Genomic DNA, 10,299 nt, shown 5'->3' with positions numbered 1-10,299 from the left:
ACAGAGGCAAACAATCATTAGAAACAATATGTTTGTTGTTAGCATACAAAGTGAAATACCCAGAAAATTTCTTCCTACTTCGAGGCAACCACGAGTGTGCAAGTATCAACCGTATATATGGATTTTATGATGAGTGTAAGTGATCAGGATTTTGTTCATTTTCTTTTTTAGATTTATTGTAGGTGTACAAGTAAGTATTTATTCTGTAAAACTTTCCAGTCTTTTGGCATTTTCCTTTGACTCCTGAGGGTGGGGGGTGCATCAGTGTGCTATAAAACTCTTACTCAGTCTCTCTTGGTTGACTCCAGGCTGACCAGGTTGACTTAACAATGCGTACCAAAGGTGCAAGCCTCTAGTCAAGTGCTGAAGCTGCGATCTGCTTAGAGGGATCCTGGTGAAATATTATATAATGCAACAGTTTAGATGTGATTTAGCTGTAATGCAACAGTTATACAAATACCAAATAATGTAACAGTTTAGATGTGTTTTTAGCTACTAAAGTCCAACATTTGACCAAATAACACCCCTCCTGTGAAGATTTAGGGGGGCACCCCCAGTGGATCCACTACTGCAATTTTTTAGCCAATAACATAATTAGAGCCTACAGTACATATGCCATTTTCAATTTTTTCAGGTGGTGCTAAAAACTTTGGAGCATCCCCCCCCCAGAAAATCTGCCCTGATTGCCTTCTATATCCAATCTGTTCTATATCTATTCTATATCAAATCAATGTTATACTATAATGCTATAATGACATGTCATGTATGTGACACAAAGAATGTCAATATCATCTAAATGCTAAATGTTTTATAATTTTTTTATAATAAAATACAAAAAAATTCAAACATTCATCTATGGCCTTTTACCCCAAGTCATGATGTTATGCAAAAAGTATGTGCATGCAAAAAGTTGTATCCCACGTTATGACGTCCCCATTAGACGTTACGGCGTCACTCATTGTTTAACACATGGCTAAACTAATTTAATAATATATTGTCCCACTTTCTAGGCAAGAGAAGATACAATATTAAACTATGGAAGACCTTTACAGATTGCTTCAACTGTCTACCCATCGCAGCAATTGTGGGCGAAAGAATCTTTTGTTGTCACGGAGGTAAGGCTTACGTCGCATTTAGGTTGGGTCGAATGCAATTTAAACAATAGGTAGTGAGATGGTAATGAAGCTTAATGAGGTTTATCAGCTCATTATCTATTGTTTGAATTGCATTCGACGCGTTAACCTAGGCCTAAGCGCTCTGAAAAAGTCATTGTAGTTACACTTGAATCTTATCGTAACAGCGATATAAAATTTTTATCGACCCTGCCTTTACACTCTTATTTTCAGGCCCGTAACTAGCGCGGTAGGGGGCGTATATCCATATATTTAGTTCTGCCCGACAGATTTCTTTAAAAACGCATAAAGAGAAATCCTTGAGACAGAACTGAATACATCAGCATGCACGATCCCTCCCCCCTAGTTATCACGCTTATTGTGGGCCTGCTTGTTTTATCTAAAACATCAAGAACAGACGGTGTCTATTCTTGGAAGTAGTTTTATTTTGGATATTCCATAACGATTCCCTTGTTTCCCCCAGGACTCTCGCCAGATTTGCAGTCAATGGAACAGATTCGGCGAATAATGAGGCCAACAGACGTCCCCGACACAGGATTGTTGTGTGATTTATTATGGTCAGATCCAGATAAAGACACCAATGGCTGGGGTGAAAATGATCGCGGTGTCTCATTCACATTTGGAGCTGATATGGTCAGCAAGTTCCTCAACAGACATGACTTGGATCTAATATGCAGGGCCCATCAGGTAGGGTACTGTACTATTTTATAGTACAGTAACTCTAGAGAATACCTCAATTCGTTGTATCTCTCGCCTAATATACCCCTTATTAAGTTCCGTTTACACTTGCAATTTTTTCTGCGATTTTATGTGCGATTTTCTTCTTTTGATAGATATGAAGGATTGAATTAGTTAACTATGTTCAAATAGGAGCTCGTACACGTAACAGTATTCGTAACTTATTACTCGTTCGCATCTATCAAAAGAAGAAAATCGCAAGTGTAAATGGGCCTTTAAGAGAGCGCTATATTTTATTAATTACGTAATTACAGTGTATTCATCGGCTGTTTTTTCATCTACAGCCTGTTGTAAAGCTCACTCTGAGTCTGTTTTTTTTTTCGTTTTTAGGTAGTCGAAGATGGTTACGAATTTTTTGCAAGGCGGCAATTGGTAACGTTGTTTTCAGCTCCAAATTACTGCGGGGAATTCGACAATGCTGGTGGCATGATGAGCGTTGATGAAACACTGATGTGTTCCTTCCAGGTGGGTTTTCAAATCCTGTAATATAAAAATCTGTTCGTGCCATATTGCAAGCCAAGTTGGTCTGAGTGACAAAAGACTTGTAGGAATCTTCAATCACTATAGTTACCCAGACCAGACACACCCAATGGTGGAAAATAGACTATTTTTGTAAACACGATAACAAACTAGGTTTTAACTCTCGAACGACGAAATTGGTTTTATTTAGTTCTAAATATTTTTGCCTCGGAGCTGAACTAGAGTAAATAAAACTTGTTCAGTATTAAACGTTTTATAGGCTATAAATATAACAATTCTACGATCTATCTGGAATAACCAGTCACAATTTTATTCAGTCTGAACGGAAGACTTTTTGACCTGAGTCAATTAGATTGGTATTATAGTTGTATAATTTCGTTTGCGTTGACGTTTATGTTTCCTTCCACCGGTAGATTCTAAAACCCTCCGAGAAGAAAGCCAAATACCAATATGGTGGACTCAATTCTGGTCGACCAGTCACACCTCCCAGGGGCGGAGCTCCACAACAGAACAAGAAGGGGAAAAAGTAGATTGTAGTTTTACTTCGAAAAACTTTGCTGTCTGCAGCATTGTCGTGCCTTAACAACTTACCCAGTTCGGATAAGAAACGAATTAGCATATTACAGTCTATAATAAATATATCTTGTAAAATAACAGGGGAATGCATTCGAACTCTAGGGTATATTCTTCATACTATAAATTTTGGTTTTAATTTCAATTTCTGAATATTGGAATATCTGTTATGTGAAATTTTTCACTATGAATGTTTAATTATATATCTATTGATGACCCTGTCTATTAGAATCTCAGCTCACTTGCATTTCTAATTAACTGTTATAAGCCTGATTCATTCGTCGCATTTTGGTCGCGTCGAATGCAATTCAAACAATAGATAATAAGATGATGAGGCTGAATGAGATTTATCTGGACTTATTATTTATTGACGCGACCAAAATGCGAGGCCTGGCCTTTGTTTGTATTTCTAAAGATTTTGAAGACGGACTTTTCCCCACAATACTGCACAAACCAGCTGATCTGGTATCATGACCTCGTGAAGCGCCAAAACAAAACTGAGTTATCATGCGCCTGGAATTATTCATCCTCGTTCTTCCAATTAAGGGCCGCTTCCCACTCTCGCGTTTTTTGCACGTAAAATTTTAAAATCATTTAAATAATACTTATAAAATCCCAGATAGAAGAATAGATGCAGAGGGTTGGATTCTGTGAAAGATTTGGTATGTTATTTCTGCAATAAAATTAATTATGTAACAACTTAGAAAGTTTTCAACTTTTACGTGCGTGTACGTACGTGCAAAAAAAACGCGACAGTGGAAGCAGCCTTAAGGGCCAATTTCCACTGTCGAGTATTTTGCTCATACGTACACGCCATAGAAATAATAGTAATAGATATCTATAGATATCTATGATACACGCGCATGCAATAAAATTTATACGCAAGTACACGCACGTAAAAGTCTAAACCTTATATATGTCGTATTTGAAAAAGCTAAGTGAATTAATCGAAAAAACTTAGTTTTCCGCATTTGTTGACCCATGTGTTAAATGATAAAGTCTTCTGAAATTCAGCTTTTCTGAAAGCTAAAATTCAGTTTTGTCGAGGATCTGATTGGTTGATTTTTACACTCTAAAGCCCTGCTTCCACGGGCGAAATTTTCAAGCGAAATGCGAAATGTTTCGCCTGCTCCTTTTGAATTGTGACCAATCAAGCAGAATTAATATATTCAGTGGTCACGATTCCCGTGGAATCGGGCCCTAAGCAGCTGGAAATGTGTAGTACTGCTACTGCACGCACTGCCACGCAGGAACGACGGACCGTTGCAGTGAACCAGGGGGGTGTCGGTAATTTCACCTGAATTTTTAAAAGCATGTTTAAATTTACGTCCCTTAGCCTAACTCGTCTGGATCTTATCTACACTTTTTGTAATGTAATGTAAGGGATCGCAATATTTAACATTTTTAGCTCTAGGCTATATTCAGGGGCGTAGAGCACATGTAAGTTGAGGGTAAGGGCATCAACTTCTGCGGCTACTAGCCTGATGAAAAGGGCGTAGGCGTGACACGTATTATTGTACACTCTTGAAGTTAAAATTATTATTGCGTTGCCAGCGTTGGCATAGACGTTTCCACGGGGAAAAAGGATACTTCATCTCAACAAAAGAGAACTTTTCAGCAATCTTGTTTAGTTTGGGGCCTTGCCCCGTACAGGACGGGCAAGTCTTCCTGGACAAGTTTTCCTTGCCAAGTTTTATTTGCTCATGTGTACCGGAAAGAATTGAAAAAATGCTCGTGTGTACGGCCGTCGAGGAAAACTGGACAAGGAAGTGCGCAGTAGGGAACAGCGCGCAACAATCTTCGAGCCAATCCAGCTGGGTTTTGAAATTTTATCACTTCTGTTTGTTTTGAGATTTGGTCGTATACTCATTTTCATTATAAAATATATTCATAATCTCATATTATAGTAAAACTTGTCAATAAAAATTTGTCCATTTCTCGCGTGCATGGGAGTAAATAAAACTTGACAAGGAAAACTTGTCTGTCTTGTCAACGAAAACTTGTTCGTCATACAAACCAGCAAGTGAACTGGTCAAGAAAACTTGTCAAGGAAACCTTGCCCGTCTGAACGTGGTTCCTACGCCGTTGACTATATTCAAAAACTTATAGATGTCCCATGGAATATTACAATGACAAATAATTATCAATTATTGGATATAAAAAAAGCTTGAGCAACAAAATGATAGTTGTCGGTGTCTTCTGAATCTTTAGCCGCGTTTACACTCAGAGGCCTAAATCTCACCTGAACCAGGTCTAGGACAAGCTTAAGTAATATGCGTCGTATTCACACTGTCTATGATATCGATTATCGAAGCCAACATAATTGATAAAATACTTGGACCAAAATCAAATGTAATACCCACTGCAAAGCACGCCAAAAAGTGGTAATACTAGTGTGGATCCAATACAGATAATATACTATTAGCTACGTTGAAAATTGGTGAGGAATGCGTAAACCCCGTTCAAATCACAAAAATCGTGCTCCAGGTCAGGTCCTGGCTTGGTCCAGACCACCTCCTGTTGGCCTGCATTTTGTGTCCTAGACCAGGTCCGGACACAAAATTGTCGGGCTGGTTACGCCACTGTCAAAAACATCGGTATCAAGATATATCCGCCATCTTGTTTTATAATGAGATCTAATTACGTGACGTCATGATCAAAGCAGGGTTAAGGCTTAAAGAATAACAATTACAACTTTAGGTTTAATTTAGAACTCTTACAATTGAAATGTTATAATTTGAGATACATGCGATTGTAATACCATGGAACTATCACTTCGCCGGATCGTTAATTTGAATTTGCAAAACGAATTTTCACCCAGCTTATGACGTAACGCATATCAGAACAAGAATATGCATATCCAAAATGGCGAAAGGAAGATTATTTCATTCGAAAATATCTTGAGAACTGAGAAGTAATAAAGTTAACAAAAATCCGTAAACGAATTTTGTAAATATTCATGACGTTCTTTTAAGATAGACAAAGATAATTTTTATTGCCGTATCCCTTTAAAGAATTCACTAAGAAATTTATTGCATACATTTTTCAGTGAAGAATTTGCTCCAAGAAAAGAACTGACGACAACGCATGGCACATGCTGACATGCGCACACCATTCACACCCCTCTTCATTTGCGACGGATGTGCTTTTTGGTAGAACTGAATTAAAAAATGCATAACAGATGAACTGGTGTCCTAGCGCCGGCTAGCGGATAGTGCCACCCGCGGACACAATCCGCGACGGCGATTTGTGTCCTCCACCGCGGATAGTGTCAAGAAGTATACTATTTGCTAGAGTATCGTGTCCGGGGGGGCACTTCGGCAGCAGCGGGGGGAAGCTATCCGGTGTAACACCAGCTAGCAGTGTGATCAGACGTAGTAATTTTAATTACTTTTGGTAATTTTTGGTAATTTTTCGGATGATTGTAGTAATTGGAAATTTGTAGTAATCAGGCTACAGAAAAGCTTTATTGCTTTTCGAGGCGGAGCATTCTTACAAGGTTGAAAAATTCCCTAGGAGGTAGGCCTATCCAGTTTTGAGTTTTCGTACCAGCAGCCCATGAAGCGGCCCCTGTTTGTCTGCCTTACGATTATGTTAGGGTAAAGTAGGAATATTTTTGAAAAAGATTTGGAATTACCAATGATAATGCGGGATAAATGTGTGCGTAGTAATTTTTGTCTCATGTAGTAATTTCTGTCACCTAATTTGGTAATTGCCCTTCAGAGTTCAGAAATTGAAAACCTGGTCACACTTTGTACCAGCTAGACGAAGCCGGAAATGCGTGCGGCCGCCATCTTACTGTGACCACCTTGAGGAGTGAACTATAGGGAAAATGTGATATTTTCCACTGTTTTTGTCTTTTTATCGCGAGGTAGAGGACTAAATCAAATCAAACATACCATTTCAAACAAAAGCACACGTTCAAGAACATTGGGGACCTGTTTTTCATTCAAATGAACTCAATCCGAAACAAATATTTCAGTATTTTCGACGACGTTTTAGAGTGCGACAGAGATGAATACATGTGAAACAGTCGTAGAAATCTTTCAGATGGATGCGAATTTCTTAAACAGATCGGCGAATTATACCATAATTTAACGCATGATTTGTGGGATTCGTCGAGGAAAAAGTCATATACACTCGTATTCCTTTTTGGAGGGTTAAAAAATAGCAGGTGCTGAGGTGCGTTTAATATTATTACTTCTGAAAGGATTCCATGGACAATGGCATTTTATAGAAGAGATGAATTGCGTCTAACTACATAATAATCCCCTAAGCACATGCACATCTTCTATGTGCCAGAATCTTTTAGAAAGCAAACTCGTTTTGGTGATCTCGTTCTCGTGGCTTCCACCTCAAATTCCTGATCTATAACCTATGGAGCACTTGTAGGACCGTATTATCCGGAAAAGAGCGAGGCAAACAGACCACCGCCGGGATGACTTGAGGCAAGTGGTCAACGAATGCTGGCAAGGTATTGAACGTGTAACATTAAAAAACCTATGGAGTCTATGCCAGCAAGAATAAACGTCATTTCAAGAGCAAAAAAGAGGGACACTAAGCATTGATATAAGCATTTTTGTACATTACAACACGTAAAATGAATATCATAACATCTCAGATGTTGTACAGCATGTATTTTTCTGTTTACTCATTTACTTTTTTCTAGTTCACTTATCGGTAAGGTTTTCTATAGAATATTAATATATGCTGCTAAAACAATGAAATACAGTCACTGGACTCAAACTTTTGCCTCCTACTGTATATATATATATATATATATACCGTAATTACTTGAATAAACGCCTCCCTCGAATAAACGCCGCCCTCGAATTAACGCCGCAGGGACAAGCAAAATATATTAAACGCCGCCTCAAATAAACGCCGCAACCTTTTCGTCATTGCGGCGTTTATTCGAGCATTTATTTATAACACAGTAAGAAATTCAAGTATCTATCCTTACAAAAAAGGACAACATTGAAATAAAACCAGTCGTGGAAATTTATTTTTCTCAATTTGAATGTTATTCATCAGTTCAAGTGGCTATACTTCATAGCTTGGCTGCTTAGCTCTCTCTCCAAAACTTCTGCGATGCGTAATTCCGTGGTAACAGCCGAGAATCTTGCCGGTACCACTAGATTGTATTGGTTAAATTGGCGTTTAAATTACACAATAAATTCAGAGTTGTTACGAGTTTGCAATAAACGCCTCCCTTGAATAAACGCCGCCCTCGAATAAACGCCGCATCGTAATTGGTAAAAATTTAATAAACGCCGCGGCGTTTATTCGAGTAATTACGGTATAGGAAAAGTATATAGGCACCAAACAAAACGATGCAGCCCCAGTAGAAGGATCCACCATCGGGATACAATTTCCGCTTCTTAACTTATTAGAAGATAGGAATATAGGTATAATAAAAAGCAGACAACTTCTCACTGCTCCATTTATTTATTTAAGACGTTTCGTCCTTCTTCAGTAAAATTATAGGAGTGACAACTATATCTACAAGAGAGGCCACTATTTATAAATAGGAATCCTAATAACCAGATACATTTACATAGCAAGCACACTCGAGTTGGTGCATACCAATAAGTCACATGACAGGTATATTGATATACCTGATTTGGTCAACATTAATGACAGCGGCTGTATATATATATATATATATATATATATATATATATATATATATATATATATATATATATATATATATATATATATATAGAAAAAGGTTGCTTGTCAACTAGAGAGATATTATTCGAACATAACCACTGCTTTGTATTTTTTAATATCACTTTATTCACAAACGTTTTCGCTCTCTTAGCTCTTCAGGTGTTTTATCACCTATCACAACCCGTCATCTCTTCCACGCTCAGCATTATACTGTATAGGATTAAAATTTTATTGAATTAGCCTATGGCTTTTTAGCCTTAACAAAGTTTAATCTGGGGTTAAAATTCCTTACACGCGGCATCCAATTCAGTGGATAAATTTTTACAATGTTTCAAAAGCAAGACAAAAAAGATCATTTCGAATCAATTGAATTCGATATTAATTCAGAATATTTGCGCACATAACAGCCTTGTTAATGCAACGGGAACAATGTAATCACAGCCAGTAGTAAATTTAATTAAAATTCCAACTTAACGATCAACATAGTTTGTTATGAGCAGAAAATTTGCGCAGAACGAACTTTACAGTTTACATCATCTTTATAGGCTTCACTTTCATTTTCATTTAATTTCTACGCTTATAAGATTGTTTCTCACATTTCAAATTATTTTAGCATCATGCTATATTTACCATTTACACTGAATATGGATAACAATATTTATATTTACGGCAACTTTCGCACCATGACTTTGGTCATGTCCTTCTTCTCTAGCAAAAAGTTAAATTTTTGTAGTCCTATATTTAGCATTTTATAAGTTGCGTTAATCCCCACGAGCAGAAATTCGCTATCAAGTCATTCTAATTTCAACAATAGGTGATTTCAATAGTTTTGGGTTTTTTGGGACGCCGATATGCACCCTGTAGTTTTGGCCCTGGCTTTAGGCATCTGTGTGATGAAGTTCCTTTAGTATTTGCAAAATCTAATCCCTAAAATACCGTAGTGGAACTCGAATTTGAGTGGCTCGTGCAAACGTGCATGACTCTGCACCCACTACACGGTTGAAAACACGCACAAGTTGTTCCTCTTGATAAAGCAGGACAAAGGGCTGTTTTCCACTGTCGGGTTTTTTGCATACGTACGTCGCGTACGCACATAAAAGTTTAAAATGATTTAAATGATATACATAAATAATTTAAACGATTGACCTGCATGGGATCGAATTCTCTTGATAATTTTCATGGTGTACTTTTTTCTGGGATAAAGTTAATTATACAACAACTTGTTTTTAACTTGCTAAAAACCCGATAGTGGGAAGCAGCTCTATAAGCAATGTTGCATGTGCTACACCTCAAGAGCATGGGTGAATCCATGCATGCCAACAACTTAACAAGTTCTTAACAACTTAACATTACGGAAAGCCACTGGTCGGTCCACTATACTGAAAGCGTAATGGTTAGCATCTGAACCCTCAAAACCCCTGTGACATTGCTAGAAATTTGGTGAATGGTGAGTACCAAATCGAGACTCGATCTGACTTCAGTATGCCCGGGTAAACCCTTGTTGACACTAAAGAACTTTTGTTCACGACGATGAAGTATTTAATGCCCTAGTTCGATCACAAATAATTATACTGTTACTGGTCTGTATTATATGGACAGCGGTCATATTCATATAGCGTTAAGATTTTGCAGCTGTGTTATTGCATGTGCAATGTTTTGAACACTGAAATTCTAAAGGACATAAATCACTACAGCCTAA

At 37.7% G+C, this 10,299-nt stretch overlaps 1 protein-coding gene across 1 annotated transcript; it reads left to right on the top strand.

Moving 5' to 3' along the window:
• Nucleotides 1–5: 5 nt before the first annotated feature.
• On the top strand, nt 6–3,140 carry LOC114543369 (serine/threonine-protein phosphatase PP1-beta catalytic subunit-like; the record flags this gene model as incomplete). The annotated part of the gene is made up of 5 exons (XM_028562380.1): nt 6–135; nt 1,011–1,115; nt 1,597–1,820; nt 2,202–2,336; nt 2,765–3,140. Coding segments are annotated over 5 exons (711 nt in total), but the record flags the coding sequence as incomplete, so codon positions are not given.
• Nucleotides 3,141–10,299: the final 7,159 nt, after the last annotated feature.

This window comes from Dendronephthya gigantea, unplaced genomic scaffold, assembly GCF_004324835.1.
Source record: "Dendronephthya gigantea isolate DGI-Jeju-01 unplaced genomic scaffold, DenGig_1.0 000445F, whole genome shotgun sequence".
Lineage (NCBI taxonomy): Eukaryota > Metazoa > Cnidaria > Anthozoa > Malacalcyonacea > Nephtheidae > Dendronephthya > Dendronephthya gigantea.
Note: the sequence above shows the minus strand (reverse complement) of the source record. Positions and strands in the feature narration are given on the sequence as shown.